General features: G+C 41.9%; 1 protein-coding gene across 5 annotated transcripts in view; it reads right to left on the reverse strand.

Annotated features, from left to right (window-relative positions):
- Window positions 1–23,949, reverse strand: part of CARMIL1 (capping protein regulator and myosin 1 linker 1) — a 4,434,936-nt gene that overhangs the window by 2,805,253 nt on the left and 1,605,734 nt on the right. For all 5 annotated transcript variants that reach the window (XM_044067077.1, XM_044067074.1, XM_044067073.1 and 2 more), the window contains exon 5: window positions 8,950–9,071. In XM_044067077.1, the coding sequence (XP_043923012.1) occupies window positions 8,950–9,071 (122 nt within the window). The remainder of the gene's footprint in view (window positions 1–8,949; window positions 9,072–23,949) is intronic.

A 23,949-nucleotide genomic window follows, 5' to 3' on the forward strand; every position in this document is an offset into this window, starting at 1 on the left:
ACTGATATATTTGTTACTGACACAGAGTTTCTTAATTGCTATTCCTACCATTCTGTCTTCACATGTCATCTTACTGCTATGGCCTTCTGTATACCACCTACTTTGGTCATGCATCTCTACTGACACCATCTAAAGGGTAAGTAAAGTAAGGCATGTTTTCTCTCAATCACACACTAAAATTAAGAGAAGTACCTCTTCCATCTCATCCTCCCTTGGCCTAAGAGCACTGCTTCACTTCCCTCCCATCTACTCTTACTTCTGCAACTACATTTTCATGTCATTTGCCATTCAGGCAAGAAACCCACTTAGGTTCATAGGTTCATAGGTTCATACTAGGCTATCTGCCCAAGGGCATTTATAAGCCTAGCCCATAGTTATGTGGCTTTCGCCACCCCTTTAGTTTGAAGAAAACTATGCCTATTATTTTGCTGTGCCTCTGTCAAGCAGTGACACTGAAGTAATCCCTGGGGTATATCTGCGATCTCCCATCCATTGGTCAAGATTCCTCTTGAACAAGGCCAGCGAGGTGCTCTGCCTCACATGTACCGGGATTTTGTTCCACAGCATAGGGAGTCTCTGGGTGATGAATCTGTCCCTCCAGCACGTTCTATTAATAACCATGTCAAGGTTTAAGTCTCCCGCCCTTGTGGTTCTGAGGGATCTAGATTTTTTGAGGTGAAGCATATTCATCAAATCTGGGTTTGACATGGCCTTATATGTCAGGCACAGGTCATCTCTGAGCAAGCAGTATGCGATTGAATAGAGCTGGAGTTCTTTTAGTCTGGCAGCATAAGACATATTTTTGAGACCCTTTATCCTTTTGGTGAGGAACTTTTGGGGCCTTTCCAGCTGCTGCAGGTGTCGTGTCAGATACATTCCGAATGGGGCATTGTACTCAATCATAGGTCTAATGAGTGAGGAGTACAGGGGGACGATGACCTCCCTAGATCTAGATGTGAATCCTTTCATGATCAGGTGGGCAATGTAGAAGGTTTTCCTCACTACTTTGGCAACATGATTCTCAAACGAAAGGTTACTGTCAACCTGGGTCCCCAGATCCCTGATGACTTCTTCTGTGCTCAGTGGATTGCCACCTATATGGTAGCTAGGGGTAACCTTGTTTTTCCCGAAGGGTATGACTATGCATTTCTTGGCGTTTAACTTTAGGCCATGGCTCTGGCACCAGTTATCCGTTTCTGTGAGGCCCTTCTGAAGGATATCTGTGTCAGATGTGTTTTCGACTATGGCACCCAGTTTGCAGTCATCTGCAAACTTTGTCAGCCATAACCCTCCTGTGTTTGCTTGTACTTCAGAAAAGTAGATGCCGAACAAGAGTGGTCCCAGGACTGAGCCCTGTGGGACACCACTTGTGACAGGCTTTGAGTCTGACATGGCGCCAGCAACTCTGACCCTGTGGGTTCTGTCACTTAGCCAGTTTGCAACCCATCTTGTGATGTATGGGTTTACATTTAAGCCGATGAGTTTTTCGATGATACCTGAGTGGGGTATTGTGTCGAAGGCCTTTGCCAGGTCGAGGTAGGCTGTATGGACTGCCTTTCCCTCATCAATGGCCTTGGTGACTGTTTCAAAAAAGTCAACCAAGTTTAAGAGGCATGATCTGCCTTTGACAAAGCCAAACTGGGATGGATCCAAAGTCTGCAAGTTCCCTATGTCTTTATTTATGAGTTCCATTATGATCCTCTCCATGGCTTTGCAGATAAGGCTTGTCAAGCTAATGGGATGGTAATTTCCAGGGTCGGTGGAGGCACCGCCTTATGAAGTGGGACCACAGTCACCGTCGCCACTCCTTGGAACGTATCCTGAGGTGAGACTAAGATTAAACAGCTGTCCTAACTGCGGGTTTAATTCCTCATTGAGTTCGTGGAGCACACAGCCGGGGACACCATCCGTCCCATGGATGCTGTGTTTTTGCCTTGGAGAGAGCAGTTCTCACCTGGGCGTTGGAGATGTTTGGGGGCTACAATCCTCTGGTATAGATATCTCTCCTTTTGGGGAGGGGGAGTTTGCACTGAACCTGTCAGCCAGTATGTTGGCAATGTGTGTAGGTTCAGTAATCTTCACATCATTTTGAACTAATTCCGAGCATATCTGGGAGTTTCCTCCTAGGTTTCTAACATAGCTAAAGAAGGCCTTATGATTGTCTTTTGAGTCCTTGGCATTTTTCTCTCAAAATTTGCCTTGGATGATTTTATGAGAGCTCTTAGTTTTTACTTATAATGATCAAAGGTGTCTTACCTTTCAAGGATTTTGCTCTATCTTGTAGTAGCTTCCTCCTTTTGTTGTAGAGCTTGTTTATGGCTGGGGTCCACCAGACTGGACGCTTGCCTTTGGTACAAAGAGTCTTAGTTTTGTTTGGGATTGCCTGATCCATGCAGTCCTGTAGGTGCTGGTAGAAGGCATTTGTAAGTGATTCAGCGGTTTGAGTAATGTTTACCACTGGCTCAGGGCCTTAAAGGAGACCACACTAGTTTTAGAAGTGTGAAGTCGGCTTTTGAGAAGTTTTTCACTGTGGTCTTTTTATTTCAGGTGGGGGCGGGATGAGGACCTCCAGCGAGATCACCAGTGAGGGGTATACTTCCGGTGTTGAACATTGTGATCCCATGTTCGTGATGATGAGATCAAGTATGTTTTCTCCTCTTGTGGGGATGGTGACTAGTTGTTCCATGGCATTTGAGTTTATGAACTCCAGGAACCTTTGGGCTAGAGTGTTTGGGCTTGAATAGTGTTCCCAGTCTATATTAGGGTAGTTGAAATCACCTAGTATGATGGTATTTGGAGATACATTTATCCCCTCTAGTGTTTTCAGAAAGGCCATGTGAGGTTCCTGAGTTTGAGAGGGTGGCCTGTAACATGCTACAAATTGCAGAGCAGTCTTGCCTATGGTTAATTGCACCTGGATGGTCTCCGATGCATCGTGCGTTGCCACCAACCTTGAGGTGTGGGTGTCCTTTATGAATATGGACACCCCCCCTCCTTTCTTGGTGTTGTCCGGATTTTGGGGCCGGAACGCATGATATGAGGTGAAACCTGATAGTGCTGGGGTGCTCTCAGGAGCCTTGAACCAGGTTTCTGTCACAGCACAAACATCGATGTTCTCCATACTGAGAAGGGCCTCGAGTGCATCTTGAGATTGAGACTTCTGGCATTGAGCAGCATTACCCTTAGTTTTTTTCATTTTTTGTGTTCTAGGGTGGTAGGTTTAGAATTTGAGCTTTGCCTAAAAAGGCACTATGGGGTGGCAAGAGCCTTTGCCAATATCCGGAAGCCCAGGGTGACAGGTGCAAGCCGTCCCTCATGAAGCAGCGTGGCTTGTCCAGCATGTCATCCCAGGCAGACAGACATTGGATCCCCTTTGAATGACACCAAGATTTAAGCCAATTATTAAAGCTGATCATCTTATCACTGTATTGTGGCATCATTCTAGGTGAAGGTAGGATACTGCTCAAGGTCAGGGTCATACCTGCCTGGGCTACATAATCAGAGAGCTCCTCTATGTCTCTTTTCATGTAGTCCAAGGAGGTACGTCTCAGGTCATTCACACCAGCGTGGACAATGACAGAGTCACTTGTACCTGCTGTTGAGAGACCTGAGTGCTTGCGTTATGTGGCGGATTCTAGCCCGACAGGCAGCTTACTGTGACCTTCTCCTTACTCAATCTGGTGAGCGGACGTCAGTGTGTCTGACTATGGAGTCACCAATGACAGTGTGTCTGGCATTGTGTTTGGCCTTAAGGGCTGTGACTGTTTGGCACACTGACTATGTGGTCTATGTGTTGAATGTGTTGTGTCCTGAGGTGGCAGGTGTTTGGGTGTCTGCTTTGGTGGCCTCTGCTGTTTTGGTAGATTTTTGATCAGAGCCTCCGAGTATGTCTTTGTGTATTTATGTGTATGATTTGAAGTATTGATAGTACTATGTGAGACTGGGTTTGTGGTGTGTGAGGTTACCTTCTCCTCCTGTCTGGTCTTGCCAGTCCTGTGTTGAGAGAGCTCAGCCTCCAGTTTGGCTATATAGTTGCATCTCTCGCATGTATTTGTGTTTTGTGGAAGAAGGAGAGGGTTGTCCGTGTACATGAGGCAATTGTAACATTGCCTCAATATTCCCAGATTCACCAGCTGAGCAGGAGAGGACACTAGCAACTGATCCCTCGACATGCTAGAAGGAATAGACAAGGACTTTGAAAAGACTCCGGGGGATGTGGGTGATCGAAAAGGGATTTTGGCTAGTGGGGTACTATGTATAATAAAAGTGCTATATCAAAGTAAAAAAATACTTTAGGAGCAAGTGCTAGTCTTTACAGATAAAGAATAGTCTACTTAAGAATCAAGTAGAGCTGAACTTTCTAGATATAGAATACGCTGGTTTGATCAGCAGTACAGTTCAAGGAAGGCTGTTTTAAGGGAAAATTTGAAGAGTGGAATTTAGGCAGCCCGAATAGTTTAACCTTGATTAACCACCGCTGCTCTTGTGTGCTCCTGTAGCAACTCCGCGCTAAAGCCCGCCAAAGCGTGCTTTATAGCAGGGGGCTGGAAAAGACAGGAAATGACCCAAAATGGCCAATAAACTACAAGTTACTGCTTTAAACCACTCCTCTGAGGACAAACAGGCAGTTCAGTACTCCCCACCCTCACTGGTGAGTAAAGAAACTTCCCTTTGACCAAACAAGGAAAATGGAGAAACACAGGAACCAAGACAAAGCCCAGGGATCAGCAAAATCTGATCACTGAAACAAACTATTAGGAAAGTATGGAAAACAAGGGTATTTTTTTGTTTTTTTCCGGATTTTTTTTTCAGATAGGCAGAAAATACAATAAATGCTGTGTTTTTCGACTAATTGCTATCAAAAGCTAGTACACTTGAGTGTATTAGCCTGTTGTTTAACTTTTAAGCAAAACTTAAACAAGCAAGTGCAACAAACAATTCAAGCTATTAAAAACAGTAAAACAGGTAATAACAGAATAAAACAGGCAGAAATAGTAGTCGAAAGGCTTAAAAAGTCGAAAATGCAGAAAAAAATACTTAGAATCTGGAAAGTTTGTCTTTTCTGGTCTCTGCTGCTCTAGGAACTCTGCTGGACACCACGAGGAGCTGTGCTGAGTTCTCTATAGCCAGAAAAGCCCGCCAAAACGTGCTTTATAGCAGGGGGCTGGAAAAGACAGGAAATGACCCAAAATGGCCAATAAACTACAAGTTACTTGTGGAGAGCACAGCCATTGTCCATCTGAGGCTGGGGGGGGGGGCTGCAGTTTTCCCCTCTGCACATGCCCATAACTATTCCAAGGTCTGGCATGCAACTGGAATGAAGCTATATTATCTGCTTCTGTGGGTGACATACCCCTCAAGACTGCTCTGCCCCCCCTCTTTCAAGACAGCATTCCTTGGGAATTCTACAGTGGCAACCAACACCAGGACATGCACCCTGCTTCCCTTCAAACAGATGCAAGCCATGTCACTCCTCTCCCTCACCCCACTCCAGCTCCTGTAGGTGCCTGGGCTGCTATTTGAACTTGGGTTGCCTAAGTCGCAGTCAAGGCTTTATCCCTCAATGCCAATAGAGTTGGTTACTTGATCATTTCTTGCCATACTCACCTGTTTCCTGATCTACTTTGCTCACTAACCCTGATCCCCTTTCAACTTCCCGCACTCTAATGAACAGAAATCAGAAATATTTGATTTACAGTTGCTTATATTCTTGCATATTCCTTTTTCTTTTTCCCTAAATGGAGCCAACCTCTCCTCCTCCCCTTCAGAAATAACCACTACATCTGTAAGTACTTCCATTTCTTACTGGTTTGTACTCTGACCATCTATTTCAAACAATGAACCATCTTCAAACTCTTTTAGTTACAGCAACCACAATACCTTTTTTTTTTTAATTTGAAACATGTTTTTTATTAATTCTTTTTTTTTTGGTTTATACATGCTCAAAATCCACTGAAACCATTCTGCTTTGGTTTGATCTGTACTTGGTAATATCAAACTACTAACCTGGACAACAAATAACATGCAGACTGTCTTTACTGATCATCTGTGCTTTCACAGACTGAATCATTCATGCAAGTTTTTTTTTTTTTTTTTTATAACCATCAGAAATGTTTTCCTTACAACTATGCACTAGCCGTTTTGACCACGGTCTGCATCGGGCAGACTAAGTAACTGCTTCATTCATTTATTTATTCCACCAGGGACCCACTTCAGATACTGTAGAACTACAGCATGAAGAGGGCTGGTAGTAAATTAACAATCAAAAGTGACAAAAGCAATGCAGTTATTACACTACAAGACAAGCTGACAGCTGGAACCTTACAACAGAGGCTGATACTAGAAAGTGTTAGTCCGTAACTATTAAAAAAAATATACACCAACTACATACAAAATAAAATAGACTGAGGCTGACATCTGAAAGCATCAACTAAGTACAACTAAAGCTACAATACTACACACAAAAACAATATCTTCATAATCATAATGAAATCAGCGTGAAAGGCTCAAGCTAGAACAGATCTAGAATACATTTAAATTGGGACTAAACAATAAGGATTATGTTCGCAGACACATAGGTAGTTACTAGGCATACAAACCAGGAGTCTGCTGAGGACCCTAGACCAATTTCCCCAAAGTACTGTCTGGGTAAGTGACTTACTTACACTTGTTATAAAGAATGCAAAAGGATGTTGAGAGAATCAAACACTGGACTATATGAGGCAACTCATTGGCTTACAGCCTTAATCCCTCTGTGCTAACTGCTAGACTAAGAATGAGTATATATGAAAAGAGAAGCCAAATGAGGGAATAAATGTAGCAATGATATATAAATAACCGAGGGATGGTGAAAATTCATTTAAGGTGGAGAGCGAAAGCGAATTGCAAGACACACAGGAAAAAGATGTAGGAACTGTACATCAGCTTACATCCCAGAAAGTGCACGTTTTTGGACTGAATCCTTTTTCAATACTGTAAGAAACCTGAAATAACAAACTTAAAAAATCTCCGCAACCCGCAATTCTGGAAAAAAAAAGCCATTAAACAAAATCTACAACTTAATAAAAGCATATGACATCTACTTGTAAATTTAAATTCTAGCACCCCTTAGTGCACAACACACACACACATATGTATATATATATATATATTACACACACACACACACACGTAGGTATGTTGTAGTGTACATGCCCCCCATGCCTAGCTACAGCCTTGACACAAAGTCATCTCTTTTAAAAAGGAGGTAAGTTGGTACTTGAATTTCTTAAAATATTCACAGTTTATAACATACTCAAGAAAAGTATCCCAGAATATTGGTAGAAAGAAAGATCAGGGTATTTAAGAAAACTAAGGATTGTCTGCAAAACGTCACACAGATCTGTTAGAGAGAGGTCTTAGAGACAGTACAGTTTTGTACCTACCACAAATGTAGATGCTCGAGTGTTCACACTGCTGCAGTCATTACACTTGGGTTATCCTGCCATCAGGCGGTCGGCCAGAGTTCCAAAGTCTTGGTCCGGCGTCGGTTGTTGTCGCTTCTTCCCTGACGTCAGTGCGCCAGGGGTATATAAGATGCATCCGACGCCATTTTCTTCAGTTTTTCTTGCCCCTTTTATAATATGGTAACAATGTTTGGGGACTCAGTGATTGCACCCTGTTTGCAATCATCAGTAAACCTGGTAAGCCACAAGCCATCTACTTTTGCCTGGACTTCTGAGAAACAGATCTCAAACAACAGGGGGCTCAGCACAGATCCTTGTGGTATGCCACTGGTAACTAGTCTACTGGTAAAGGTGGAATCCCCAACTTTGACAGTATACATTCTGTCAGCGAGCCAGCTGGCTAAATAGAATGAATCCAACTGGCTAGAGGACCAACATGGACAAATATAATTTATGCTCTGTTTTCATTCTTTTACTAGATCTTTACTCTTCTCTTCTGCAAAGAAGGGGAAGGCTTTGAGTGCTTCATGAATGCCTCCTGAATGAGGTCAACAGCTGTATTAACTAAAGAGTCATTTGATTACAATAGTATAAGCTACATTTTGGTACAGCTCTTCCTCATAAATGTATTTTTTTTTGGGGGGGGCAGCTGGTGAACTTCAAAGGTTGGATGTAAACTATGGTAACCTGGTTACAAGAAATGAAAATAACCTAGGAAAGCTTACTATGTCCCTCTCTTAACTGCCTGGCAAGCTGAATCTCAATTTAACAAGGCTCTCAATGTCCTATTTGGTTACAGGACATCCTTAACCTTTCGAGAAAACTTGATTATGCTTACAAAAGCCCCCCAGGTCATTAGATTAGTAAGAATCTATAAATCCAACTGTGATCACAGTATCTTCTGCCTTACCATTAGTTATTTTACCTTCCTGAGGGCCTCTCATTTCAGTCACCACTTAGAGAAACCTCTTCCTCAAAGAAGAAAACAGCTTTTAGGTTGCATTAATTATCCAGATGACATAAAAGAGAGTGCTTATAGTTCTGAACACTACAAAGACAATGGGTGCCCATTAATCCGCCAGTAAGGCACATTCTTCTCAATAACATTACACATGCATAATGACATCAGCCCACAATGTGTGCACCTCTCCCTCCTTCCTAAATACAGTCAAGCAGCAAGGAATCTCTCACCTCCATGACTCCTCTGACTCTGTTTAGGGAATTAGAACCTTCTTTTTGATGCATGTTCACTTCTGAAGGCAGTCAAACAATCTAAGTGTAGCAGAAAAGCTTGGTCACCAATGTCTCATACCATCTTGTCGGTGTCCCAACAAGTTTGTCAGTGGAATTTTGCCTACTGCTTTTGAAGTACTTGATGTGCTATTTTTTTTTTTTTTTTTTTTTACTTCATCCAGACTGCACATCACATACATTTCATACTACTAACAGGATAACCTTGCATGGTATTTCAGTTAAACATACAACAAATACACAAAGTACCTACAGTGGAGACAAGCCTGGTACTATCTTCCTGAGACATGTTCCTATGTGTGCCACAACTTCATTGACATCTTCTGAAGTGGCCATCTTCATGGAAAAGCTGTATTTCTCAGTATCAATAGTCAGCTATAAAGAAAGAAAAGTTACTTAACAATATTATATTTCTTTAGAACTAAAATGTTGCACAAACGAGATCCAACTAGAGTGAATAGCGTTATACATGTTAACCATACACTTCAGGTTTGCACACTATTATACACTAGTAATTTGACCACATGCAGAGTTAAACTGAACAGGTTTGTTTGCCAGCCTACTTCTATTTTCCATACATGATCACTTATTTACCAGTTCCCAAGTGCTTGTCAAGCAGTCTGAAGGGAACAAAAGGACTTGAACTAGATGAATTACTGCCTCTACCAAAAACTACAGACCTTTAACACATTAACTTATTCATACTATGATACTTACCTAGCAGGTCTCAAAGGAGAAAGAAACAGGGAATGACTAAGACTGAAAAATGCAACCTCAGACATCTTGCAGCTAGACAATTAATTACTTGTAATGACCTGTTACCACAGTCTGTAAAGTTTTAAAAAAGAACAGAATACTGATGTGGCAGTTTAGATCTTGCAACTCAGATTTTTCTAGACTCTGTCCTTCTGCATTTGCTTTCAGTGGGAACACTTGCTATAATTATGAGAGTCGCCCCCCCCCCCCATACTGTAACAACTGCATGTTTCAGACCGATGAAAAGTGAAAGAGCAAGAACGACACTGGCCAAGTTGCGAACAAGGGGGTAAAAAACAGGAAACATATCTGATGAATTATACAAAAGGCTAATTATACAGCATTTGCTGACTAATCCAAGAGTCAGTCTATTTTATAGACAGAAATTCTAAGACTAATTAGTATTCTGATATGGTAATTGTCTTTTTGTTGCGCAACAATAAAATGTGTATCTGAGCAACTCAAATAATAATGAAGATGTCTGCTGATTGAACTTGTACTGACTCAGTTCTCCTTATTTTATGGTAAATGAAAGCAGGTCATCTTCAAACCAGGGAAGTACAGGGATTTCTCTCAAACACGTCTTTAGATATGACAGTACGAAAAGTAACAATAACTGCTTCATTAAGCAAACTCATTTTAATATTTTGTGGTCACACAAGTTTTCTGTAATGCAAAAAGAAAAAACATACATGCAAGCAAACTTCAGAGAAGAGGAAAAGTACAGTTTTGTACCTACCATAAATGTAGATGTTCGAAGATCCACATTGCTGCAGTCCTTACAGTCTCCAAAAAAATTGCTGTATCTGCATAGAGATAAGAATATGTTCCCCCTGCTTGTTGATGTACCACATGACAGTTGTGTTGTCTGTTAAGAACCAACACCTGCCCTGGAAGAGGAAATCCTTAAGCTATATTAAAATTAGTGACTGCTAACATCTCTTCCAAGTTGATATATGTAGATGTTGTAGTCTGGGAATGCAAGGTATTATCTGAATGTTGATGTCCATATCTTGTGCTGGCCGCCCACATACATTTTTGAGGGCTTCCTCCTCATATGCTCATATGCATTTGGAAGCACCCAGAACCCTAGATGCCAGATGCCATGAACAAGTAGGACTGGACTGTCAGTCTTGCAGTCAGCCTGGACTGAGACAATTGATGGAAGTAAAGGGAAAGATTCTTTTTTTTGTCCGGTCAAAAAAAGGCCATCTGGGATGCTGTATTCAGTCTCACACCCAGAAAGCACATGTCCTGAGAGGGTCCTGCAACTAGCCTGATAGAACATGAAGGTAAGCCTCCTTGATTGAGAGAGTCACCATCCAGTGATCTTTTGCCCAGCAGAGGTAAAGCTGTTGTAAACGTCAACATTTTTGAACTTGAATGTGTCAGATAAGTGTTGAGGATAGATAAACTTGGCAGAGGATGACCGTACTATATGGCCCTATTTGAAGCAAATTTTGTGAGCCTCTATTCTTTGCTGCGTTTGCTGAGGCGCATGCCTTGAAAGGGAGCAAGGTATAAAAATAAAAAACTTGTAACCTTGGTGTATGATCCAATACCCATCTGTCTTGGGTAATTAAACTCCAATTTTCCTTGAAGAGTGCCAACCTTCGGACTGGCTGCCCTCACACTGTGCAGGTGAACCGAAGTTCCCCTGGGTGAAGTCTTAAAGAGCCCTGCTGAACTAGCCCTGGTCTAGCCCTACCCTAGCTGAATCTACCCAAGAACATGAGATCATACCCCCAACCAGGCCAATTCCTATTCCTACCAAACTTCGGAGGCTGAACTTGCAAAAAACCTGCCGCCAGAACTTAGCCTTGTCTTCCATCTTCTTCATCTTCTTAAGATCTGCCTCCACAGACAAAAACAACAACGACTGTAAAGGAGCATCCAAAATCTTTGTCTTAACATGGTCAGATAAATTCTGATCCCAAGAACTGACCAGTAGCCACCTAGAAGAGCCTGTGTACCATCAAACCACATTGTAAGAATGCTTACCCTGTTTTCAGAAACATGTAAAAAATCTAAATTCTTACACTCAATACCTTCATGAGCATCTACCTTGGAGCTTCAATTGAGAAAAGAAGAGTTTTTGATATTTCAACATGTGAAACTGGCAATTCAAAGCCCCCCCATAGCTAAGGTGGAAGTATCACTTGACATCGAGGCAAGAAAACCACAAATATTCCAAAAACTAAAATATAGCCAACTTTGACTCAACGGCTAGGTCTCTCAATTGAAAATAGAAAAATTTCAGAGCATGACGGCGCCCACAGCGCTGCCCATGCATCGGACCATGCGGATGCGGCGGATATGGCGGCCGGTCATGCGCGTTTACCCTGCCCTCTACCAGTCGGTCTTAGCGTATGACGACGCGCCAGCCTACTTTGATATTCAGACACACCCGAGGACAGCGGACTACCGGACCCAGTAAGGGGGACTGCAGCAATGTGAGATGAAGAACATCAACAAAACTGAATGACTGTATAGATTTTCATAAAAGACAAACACAAAGAAAACTGTCAAAGACAGTAAGTTGCACAGAGCAGAAATAGTATAACACTTGAAGCAAAAACAATGAGAAAAAGCCTGCAGTGACCCATAGTCTGAAAGCATTTAAAATAGAGTGTTATACTAATATATGCTTGCACTGGAGAATGTGGATAACCAAGTTTATGAATTGCACAGCTGCATTAAACATACCACTAGATGCTAGACTAAAGGTACTACTTTTACCATACGGCTAAAGAACAAGGAGGACCAGAGGACAGGTTCCTAGATGTGGTTCACAAGGTGAATAGTCATCTAGGACACGCACACAAAACACACAGAATATGAATCATAAAAGCCTTTTGTGAAATTCCTCAAAAAAATGACTTCACACACCAAGCTAAGGACATTAACTAGAAACTAAATTTACAGATATTAATAAAAACATTAATACCCAGATAATACAGTCCTACAGCAGATGAAAAGAAAAGAGGAAAACACTAGTTGAGCCACAAATGACTCTAGGGCAAGCCATTTCATTTTACTAGGTTCCATGATATACTAATTCAAGCAGAAACTAATGAATACAAAGAAAAAATAAGTTAAGCATGAACAAGAGAGACACACGAATGCATTTATATCAGAAGAAGCTAATAAAACAAAGTGTAATTTGGAGTAATCATTATCCACATAAGAAACTGTCCAACCCTGCATAAGCTGTGTGCAAAATTCAAAACTTAACACCATTCTGCAAAGGTACATCACAGCAAATAAATTATAAACCACAATACAAGATTACAGATTAGACAGCCAATGAAGCAGAATAAAAAAAAAACATATCTTAAGTCAATACATGGCTATAATAACAAAGCAAGCATTGATGATTATGAAAGAGAACTAGACACTAGAAGCTATGTCTAAAATAACACAAGTAGTAACATGCAGTCAAAGTAAAAACACAGTAATAATACATAAACATGTTGAAAAAGGGGCCTCAATGAGCATAAAGTCACAGACTACATAAGATGATATCAGAAAGAGCGATGAAAGAATTTACGCATAGAAACAAAAAGGAAATTTCAAAGCAGAAGTGAAAGTTAGTCTTGAAAATTTTGGCAAGACAAAAGATTACACTTGTTGAGTTACTGTGCAGCTAGGTCTCTAGTCAAATGCAGATATTAAACAGCACTGAACAAAACGAACAGAGAGGACACAAACTAGATAGTTTGTTAAAGGAAAACAGGAAGCCAGACTTAATGGTTTCAGAATGTACTACTACTATATCAAGCTACATACAGTACAATCACTCCAGTAGCATAGTCTTGCGTGGTGGGATCCTTTTTCGCTTGACAAAAGGGCCGATAAAAGCTGGAAAAACGTAATTGTTTCAGAATGAATAATGTACATTTATGTAAAATCCTACTATATCAGTAGATGTCCCTCACTTCACTGTTGCAGTATTCTTTACTAAAGGGATTCTCTGTCAAGGGTAGCCCTACGTCCAGCCAGTATACCAAAGCCTTAGGTTTTTATAGAAATATGTCACACTTATGCTCCCCGCTTAAGGCAGAGGGCATAAAGGTGATGTACAGACGTACATACCTCAGAACTGAGTAGCCCCAGGAGGAACAGTCCAAGGAAGCAGAAGGAACATGTGCATCCTCAAGAAGGAAATAAAAGAGTAGCACAGAAGGGGGAGGAGGGAGGGAGCAAATACTGCAACAGTGAAGAGAATGACATCTACTGTTATGGTAGGATTTTATACAACTGTACTATGTCCTTCCACATCACTGTTGCAGCATACTTTAGCAAAAGAAGAGTACAAAAGTTGGAGAAACTTGGAGTAGGAAGGCCCAGAAGAGCCCTCAAGAAAACCATGCAGGATATTTCTGTCAAAGCCAGCACTTGGTCCGGAAACATCTAATTTGTAATGCTTAGTAAAGGTATGGATAGAGGTCCAAGTAGCAGCCTCAAGGATGGAACTGGTATCAAAGTCTTTGAAAAAGCATCAGAGGAAGACACAGCTCTGCTAGAATGAGCTTTTATAGAGGCAGAAAGGCTTTTCCCATGAAACGAGTAACAAAAAGAAATTACCTTTGAGATCCATGAAGAAATAGTTTGCTTAGAAACAGCCAAACAGAGAGCTGGGATGAAAAGAAAGAAAAAAGTTGCTCAGACTTCCAAATAGCTTTAGTCTTATCCAAATAACATCTGAACTGTCTATGCTAATCCAATGTGTGAAGAACCTTCTCACTAGCAGACTATGGAGAAGGAAAAAAGGAGGGCAGATTAACAGACTATTCATTAACCAGTGTCGGCACAAAGGAAGAATTAGTACAAAGAGACACCCTTGTCCTTATGAAAACCTAGAAAAGGACAAACACCCATAAGAACCTGAAGTTCAGACACTCTCTTAGCTGAAGTAAGGGCCAAAAGAAGAACAGTTTTCCATGTACAATGCTATAAGGAAGCCAAAGCTGTAGGCTGAACAGGAGCCTGAATCAATTTTCCAAGAACAAAATTAAGGTCTCAGGAGGTAAAATAGGCTTTCTGTGAAGTCTGATATGAAGGACACCTTTAAGAAATTGCTTGACCTCAAATCTAGAGGCCAGAGGAGGAGTTAATGGCATAAAAGCAGAAATAGCTGAAAGGTGAGATCTAACTGAAGAATATGCCTACCCAGCATGGAACAATTCACACAAATAAGAGAACCAGAGGGATCTCCAAAGAAAGTGGATCTTGGTTACGAGCAAGGCACCAAACAGAAAATCTCTTCCATTTGGATGTATAAGATTTCCTGGCAGTAAATTCCTCACCTCCTGAAGGACCGTAAGCACATCCTCAAAAAAAGAGTGCCTAAAAGGGATCAAAACTCTATCACCCACAATGTCAGTTTAAGAGTATACAAGTGAGGATGGATGGCAGACTCCTTGTCTTGTGCGAGTAGGTCCACCTCATGAGATAACGTCGTGATTGCCCTTGGCTAGGTGCAGAAGATGGAACCAATGCTTCCTGAGGCAAAAGAGGGTCAACAACAAAAGTTTGGGGGAATCTTGCTCTATCCTGAGCAGTACCTTCAGAATTAGAGGAAAGGCATACATAAAGATCCCCTTCCAAGAAAGAGAGACAGTTGTCCACCTTCCAGGCCAGAGGACATGGGACCCTGGTGCAAAAAGAGGAAGCTGTTTGTTCAAAGGGGAGGCAAAAAAAATCTACCAGAGGAGTACCCCATTGATGGGCAATATCCAGAAACACATCTCTATAAAGCATCCATGAACCTGTGTTATGGACCTGCTCAGACAGTCCGCCACTATGTTCTGCTCTGATAAAATACATACAACCTGAAGAGTCACTGAACACCTAGATCCCAAACCTGAAGAACCAGCCTGCAAAGAAGGTAGGACTGCATCCCACCTTTCTTGGTGATGTATCACATTACTGTAATACTGTCAATAAAGAATTTGAGAGCCCCTGGTAGCAAAAGAGAATGGAAGGGTGAAAGGGAGAACTCTCATCTCCTTGATATTGATATGGTCTGACCTCTGATAAGGGGGCCACAGACCATGGAACTTGAAGGGACTAAAGAGGCTCCCTACTCTGTCAGAAGCATCCAAAAAAAGTTCCTGAATGAGGACTGGGGGGCTGAAAAGGAAGTCCCAGGTTGAGAGACCGCTGATGAATCCACCACTGAAGCTTGAGCTTGAGACATGGAAGAAGACGGAGTCGAAAGTCTAGAAGATGACAGTGTTGGAGCTATAATGACTTTTGGAACCACTGTAACTTTCTCATATGGAGCCTGGCTACAGGTACCATAGGAATGGTGGAGACCACAAACCCTAAAGCTCTGAGAGACCCTCTGGCTGTAAATAAAACCTGAGGAAGTGGTGACTGAAAAAAAGCAATTAGATTGGGAGGAGGCAGGGAGGCCAGCACAGAGATGGGTCTGAAGCTTGCAACTGAGAAACAAATGATCTGGAGAAGGAACCAGGGTTGATTCCTGGAAGTTTATTGTAAACCCCAGGCTTTGCAAGAAACAAAGGTATAGTGGAGCAAGGTCTTGGAGGAGTAAGCCTGAATGAGGAGGTCATCCAGATAAGGAAAGATTTTAACTCTTCTCATCCTGCAAAAAAACAATCACAGGAGACAGGCATATGGTGAATACCCTTGGTTTAGTAGAAAGCCCAAAGGTTAAAGCACAGAACTGAAAATGCAAGGAAGAAACAGAGAAATGCAAAAACCTCCAGAAAAAAGGATGAATAGGAATGTAAAGATAAGCATCCTTGAGATCCCGAGAGACCAGGAAAGCCTCAGAAAAAAGAAAAAACAAGGTCTGAAATGATAACATCTGGAGGGAAGAGATCTTCAGAAAGGTATGGAGCTGAGAGAGGTCCAGAGTGGACCTCCAGGTGCCTTCCTTCATGGGAAACAGAAACATTCTGGAATAAAACCACTTCCTAGGAAGGGGGATTAGCTAGAATGGTGCCCTGAAGTAGTTCTGGAAAGAAAGGAAGCTGTTCCTGAGGAGGTTGAGGGATGCCCAGAAAGGAAAGTAATATATTTCCAAACCATGAAGTATCCCTGACAGATGATAGACATAACCTGAGAGTCTTGAGTGATCCTTAACCAAATGGGAAGAGACATGGAAAGATGGAGATAAAGGAACCTGTCTAAGAAAAGGGGAAAACAGACAGTCAGATGAAACCTGGTTTGTCTTGAAAAGGAGGTTTCTGAGAAGTGAGAATCTGAGTAGACTTAGCAGGAGGAACCCGCCTAGTGCCATTTTTACTTTTGGGGGAGGGAGAGGCAGTCTGCGAACAAGGGTAATTCCTTTGGAACTTAGGAACAAGAGAGACAAAAATGTGCTTCAATTCCTGTAAGGCCTTACCCTTACCCTGCACAGACTTGAAAAGCTCAGCAGCTGCAGAACCAAATAGGTTCTTATTATCAAGGGGAGTATCCAACACTTTAGCCTTAATGTCATCCAGCAAAGGTTGGAGAGAAAGCCAAGAGTAGAGTCTCAAAACAGAACCAAACGCAGCAGCTCAAAGATGCATCAGTTGCATCATAACTACATTTAAGAGTGGTGGGCTACTTGAGAAGTGGAGCCCAGTAAAGAAAAGGCCAAGGTCTTCAATTCAGGTCAGAGATACCCTGAGAAAGAAGGGCTAAAATATACCTGGTCACATGGGTCTGGTAATCAATAGTCAAAAAGGCCAAGGTGGCAGCAGTATATACCTTTTTACCCAGCGGTTCCATGTCCCTACTTTCTGTCCAACTGAAGCAGTTTAGTAGAAGACAAAAGCCTAGAGGGCTTGTCAAAAGAGACAGACACTACAGAAGGGTCAATAGAAGGACATTTGTACAGATAGACTTACAGTCATTAAGCACCTTGTAAAAGCTGTTGGTTTCCTTAGGAGCTGGAGCTTGACAGTCCTGGGGCCACAGAAACAGCAGAAAAGGTATCTAAAAGATCAGCCAGGACAGGAGGTACAGCAGAGGGCTTAAGGAACTCAATCTGGAGGAGTTCATAATACCAACAAGCAAATGGACCAACTCTATGGTTAACCTTCACTGAAAAACTGTAGCACAAATCCAAAGAAAAACATTTCAGCAATAGGAAATGCTTAGGACAACAAAACATTAACAACTTTAACAAAACAACAAATCAACAAGTCAGCAAGTTTTCAGGCCAATGCCCTTCTTCAATGTGTAGTAAAATCATTCAGCCAAATTGTCAACATATATAATACAGGTGTAGAATCAAGTGGCACAGCCTTAATTAAAAATCAGTTATCCACCTTATAACAATTATATAGTATACTCAGTTAAAATCATTATAAAACATTATCTCATTTTTAGAATTGACTGTTTCTTCTTTAAAACAAGTTTACCTGGAACAACATCTGCTTGTAGTCTAAGAATCCATTCATATTCAACTAACTGTAATGTATTTAAATCTCCACCCCTTCTACTTTTGTATACTAAGTTAATCACCCTTATAGGTGATAAACCAAGTTTCGCTTATAAGAATAGTTCCAATCTCAAAAAACGTTTATGCTATACAGACATGAAGTCACCAATAAATAAAGAAATGCATAAACTTGCCACCTTCCCTTGTTATAACTCTATATGTTGTAAGGACAATAAAAAAATAACGGATTTATACACCCTGTTCACTAAAGAAAATATACCTTTTGATGTTCCGCTACCTGTAACAGTTATGTTATGTATCCTGCTCCTTGCTCAAAATGCTGTTTTCTATGTTGGAAAGTCCACACATTAGGGCTTGTTACAGTGTATGGCTGAAATGAAAATGCATTATGAAATTCTGAGTAAAAGGGTCTTACATTAAGAAAAAGGGACAGCTAAACAAGGATTGTTTAAGTTCTTTAAGTTCTATGCATTTATATTTAAAAAAAAAAAATGTTAAGTCACCAGACCTCAAGAAGGTAAAAGCAATGCATGAAATTAGCAGCTAATGCACAAGCGTTCAAATGTATTTTAGTATGCCCACTTGCAATTTCAGGTTTACAAAACACCAGCACTATTACTAAGCCACTGATACAAGAAATGAAAAATGAAGTCCCATTACTTTGAACATAAAAGCAACAAGTATCATTAGAAATGCTGAAAAGGGGGATTGATTCTACTAGAGTAACGACATACCTTAACACAAGCAGTCCATTATTAAAGTGAATGCAAACTCAACAGGACTTCGTGTAACCTTAAGCCATAGAAAAAACTGGCATCAGATAATCACGGCATATGAAAGCACATTCCTGCATGACAGGCAAATGGGATACAAACAAGACTACAAAAAGAACTCGAGCTATTTGTCTGAGCATATGAAAACTTAAATATGTGCTTTCTTTAGAAAGACAATGACATGAAACACAGATCACAAGGGATTAAAGACTGTATTTAACAATGAATAAAAGCATCACCTTCAGGGTTCCAGCTATGCACATTTTCTGTACAACAAAGAAAATGCTGAGACAATATTTACCAAGATAACCTGCAGGTTTGATTGAAAAGGGAAATGGCATGGTAAAACTGTTAATGGCTCTGGGAATATGACTGCTTAGTATGTTGCTTCTAAACTATCAACACCAAAATATACTGAGAATGCAACAGGTATATATTGTTTTGCATAACGAAAATCATTGACAAACCCACAGTAAGCAGCTACAGAAATGAAAGACAGTTTACCCAACAAGTTTGCACTCTTTATGATGCAGACAGTATAATTCCTAGCATGTTTATTTCCCAATTATTTCTAGTCTATTCATCATGCACTCAAAATACCATTCCTCCACTATTAAAGTACTTTTACTATACATACTATACACCATTATTTTATATGTCAAAAGAGCAGTAGAATATAGTCAAATTCAGAAAAGGTTTTTAAAAGTAGAAACTACTTCAGCCACTTCTTTGCGTGCAGTTTTCTCTTGAAGATTAAAAAAGTGGGGTTTTCTCCCACTAGTTTAATCAGCTAACTTAATGTTTTCTCATACCTTAATAGTCCAAATATCTGTCATATACCGGGATTAATGCTTTACAATTTCCTGCCTATTCAGCAAGTTTACTTTTGTTACTCTTCCTGCTTAATACCAACATCGGATTCAAATCCAAATAAGAGTACAACACTCCCTTTGGTTTGTTCCTTTCCAAATACCTGAAGCAACTGGAGAGACCACAAAAGCTCCTTAGAAAGAAAATTCAGGGTCTTCAAGAACAGTCTTATGCAGACAGACTGAAATCATTGTCACACTATGTCATACAGACTGCTTAGAGGCGACTAGTGCCTTGACACAGCTTTAATGGAAATGCTGCACATTTACAAGTCAAATGGCACAAGGGTCACTCGCTCAAAGGACCTTAACCTGGTATGTGACATCAACAGAACTTGCTGGAGAGACCGCTTTGTCTCACAGAGGTTGCCCTACATTTGGGACAGGCTTCCTATTCATAGGTTCATAGGTAGGTACTAGGCTATTGGCCCTGGGGCCTATACAAGTCTAGTCAAAAATGTTCACTGGTTCTCACCACCCAAGAAAGTTATTTTCCTGCACCCCTGTCTAGCAGACCCATAGAAGTGATCCCCGGGGTGAATTTCCTATTTCCAATCCAATTGTTGAGATTTTTCTTTAAGAGGGCTAATGATGAGCTTTGCTTGACATGAATGCGTTGTCTGTTCCAGAGCATGGGAAGTCTCTGGGACAGGAATCTATCCCTCCAGCATGTTCTGTTTATTGTGGTGGCAAGGTTTAGGTCTCTGGAGTGTGTGGCTCAGTGGGATTGGGGTTTCTTTAAGTGCAGCATGTCCAACAGATCTGGGTTTGACATGGCTTTGTATATTAGGCAGAGGTTGCCTCTGAGTAGGCGATAAGTGACTGAGTATACCTGGAGTTTTTTGAGACTGTCTGCGTAGGGCATCTGTTTGAGGCTGGTAATCCTCTTTGTGAGGTATTTCTGTGGCCTTTTTAGTTGTTGTAGATGTCCAGCGAGGTACATGGCAAATGGGGCATTGTACTCTATAATGGGTCTGATGAGGGATAAGTAGAGAGGAACAATAACTTTTTTTTTTCTAGAGGTGAACCTCTTCATGTTGAGGTGTGCTGCATAGGACTTCCTGACTACTGTGGCGATGTGATTATCAAAGGCGTGACTACTGTCCATCTGTGTCGCAAGGTCTATCACACTTTTGGTGTTTAGTAGGCTACCACCTATGTGGTAGTTCATGGGTACAGTGTTTTTCCCAAAGGGGATGACAATGCACTTCTTGGCATTGAGCTTGAGGCCATGACTTTGACACCAAGCATCAGTCTAAGTGAGGCCCCTTTGTAGAATGTCCACATCATTAGGTAATTCTGTTATGGCACCTAGTTTGCAGTCGTCTGCAAACTTAGTTAGCTAAAGACCTGCTGTATTAGCCTGGACTTCTGAGAAGTAGATGCCAAACAGGAGAGGACCCTGGACTGAGTACTGTGGTACTCCAATTGTCACTGGTCTGAAGTTGGATTTGGAGTCGGCTATGTTCACTGTGTGGGTTCTGTCAGTGAGCCAGTTGGCCACCCATTTTGTGACATAGGGATTTATGCCCAGTCTAGTGAGTTTATCTATAATTCCAGAGTGGGGTTGGTGTCGAAAGCCTTGGTGAGGTCAAGATAGGCTGTGGGCACCACCTTACCCTCGTCCATGGCTCTGGTGACTGCTTCAAAGTCAGTCAGGTTTAGGAGACATGACCTACCTCTTGCAAACCCAAACTGAGTGGGGTCCAGAGTCTGGAGGTTACCTACTTCCTTGTTTATAAGTTCCAAGATGATACGTTCCATGGCCTTGCAGATCAGGCTAATGGGGCGGTAGTTCCTGGGGTCCGTGGTGCCACCCCCTTTATGGAGTGGGATAACCGTCATGGTGTGCCATTCAGCAGGTATAAAGCCTGAAGTGAGGCTATAATTGAACATGGTACTTAGGTGGGGTGCCAGTTCATTCTATAGTTCGTGCAGAACGCAGCCTGGGATGTTGTTGTCAGGTCCCATGGATGCTGTGTTCTTGGCTTTGGAGAATGCAGTCTTTACTTGTACAGCTGTGATTACAGGGGCTTTGCATTTTTCCGGTATAGTGATGGGCCCATTGGGGGGTAAAATTTGCACTAAACCTATCTGCCAGGATGTTGGCAATATCCGTTGGTTCTGTATATCTAGTGCCATTATGCTGTAGCTCAGAGCAGATCTGAGTGCCGCCATTGAGATTCTTGACATAGCTCTAGAATGCTTTGTGGTTGTCTTTAGAATCAGTGGCAATTGTATTTTCATAATTAGCTTTGGAGGATTTTGTGAGGGATCTCAGCTTCTTACCGAGGCTGACCAGGGAGTTCTTGCAATCAGGGGATTTTACTCTTTTTTGCAACAATTTCTTCCTTCTGTTGTAGAGTTTGTTTATGGCAGGGGACCACCAGACTGGCTTCCTTATTTTGGAGGATAGTGTCTTGGTTCTGTTGGGGATGGTACGATTCATGCACTCATGTATGTGCTTATACATTGTATTTATACAGGAATCAGCAGTCACACCTCTATTTTCCATCTGTATGGGTGTCGAGAAGCTTGCCACTTCTGTCTTAAGAAGCATGAAGTTGGCTTTGGAGAAGTTTTTTTTACAGTGGTTTCCTTAGTGGGGGCAGGATATTGATGTCTAGGGCGATTAGCTTGTGGTCAGATCTGACCAGCAAGGAGGTGACCTCTGGCGTGGAACATTGGTTGCCCGTATTGGTAATGACCAGGTCCAGGATACTGCTGCCCCTGGTGGGGGTATGGACAAGCTGATCCAGTGTGTTGGAATTTATGAATTCCAGAAAGCATTGAGCAAATGAGTTAGTACACGAGTAGTTTTCCCAGTTGATGGTGGGGTAGTTGAAATCGCCCATTATTAGGGTATTTGGCTGTACCTTAATATTAACCAGTATATCAAGAAACGTGGAGTGAGCATCCTGGGGCATAGCAGGGGATCTGTAACAAGCTACAACCTGGATTACAGTCTTGCCCAGTGTTAGCTGCATTTGGATAATTTCAGATGCATTACGTTGAGCAACTACCCTGGAGGTGTGGATATCCTTAATGAATATGGACACGCCTCCTCCTTTAGTGTTTCGGTCCAGGTTAGGTGGCCGAAAGGTGTGGTATGAGTTATAGCCTGGTAATACAGGGGTGCTCTCTGGAGCCTTGAACTAGGTCTCCGTCACTGCACAGATGTCGATGTACTCCATTTTAAGGAGTAGCATTACCCTCAGATTTTGCTTGCTTATACCTGCTATGGTGGTGAGTTTGTAGTTTGAACCTTGCCTAGAAAAGGCACTATAGGGGTAGCAAAAGCCTTAGCCAGTATCCCAAATCCCAGGGCCGACAAGTGCAAGCCATCCCTAGCAAAGCATCGTCGTCTGTCGATCATGTCATCTCAGGCAAACAGACACTGGATCCCCTTAGAATGACACCAGAAGCTTAGACAATTGCTGAAGTCAATAATTTTTGTCCTTGTATTGTGGTATCATTCTGGGTGATGGCAGGATGCTACTCAGGGCTAGGGTCATACCTATCTGGGCTACATGATCCGAGAGCTCCTCCATGTCTCTCTTCATGTAGTCCAGGGAGGTACGTTTCAGGTCATTCACAATAACATGGACAATGACAGAGTCATATTTGTACTTGCTGTGGAGTTACCTGACTGCTTGCTTTATGTGGCGGATCCTGGCACCCGACAGGCAGCTTGTGTAGCCTGGTGAGTTGGATATCACTGTGCCTGACTATAGAGTCACCTATGACTAGTGTGTTGGGTATGTTGTTTTGCCTTATGGGCTGAGGTTGAGTGGCACACTGATTTTGTGGGCTGTGTCATTTGGGTAGTGTTGAGGGGTGGTGGTTGCTTGAGATTCAGCTTTGGAGGTCTCTGTTGTTTGGGCAGATTTTTATTGAGAGCCTCTGCGAATGTAGGTGTGTGTTTTGTGTTACTATGTGTGGGTTTAGGTGGTGTAGGTTTTGATAGACTATGTGTTGAGTGTGGTTTGGTGTGGTGCAGGTGTTTACCTTCACCTCTTGACTGTCTAGTACAATCTTGGCTGGAGAGAGCTTGGCTTCCAGTTTGGCTATATAAGTGCATCTCTCACAGGTTGTAGTGCTGGGTGGTAGGAGGAGAGGGTTGTCAGTGTACATGAGGCAACTGCTACAATGCCCCAAGATGCCCAGATTCATCAGGTGGGCAGGGAAAATACTGGGAGCTGACCCTTAGACATGCCTGGATAGGTGCTTATTAATTTAAGTACTAAAACTGTTTTCCTTCTAACAAGTGAGGAAAGTTGAGTGCTGCAGTAATTTGTAGATTTAGTGCTTGCAAAGAGTTCTGAACAAGTGCCGAGCACAAGGAAACCGTTTTGAGTGCTAAAACTAGAACATTGTCTAGTTCTCAGGGAAAATTAGAAAAGCAGTCTTTCTGGCACCAGGAATAGTTT

The sequence above is a fragment of the Protopterus annectens genome, chromosome 3.part1 (genome assembly GCF_019279795.1).
Source record: "Protopterus annectens isolate FY-2018-M chromosome 3.part1, PAN1.0, whole genome shotgun sequence".
Lineage (NCBI taxonomy): Eukaryota > Metazoa > Chordata > Ceratodontiformes > Protopteridae > Protopterus > Protopterus annectens.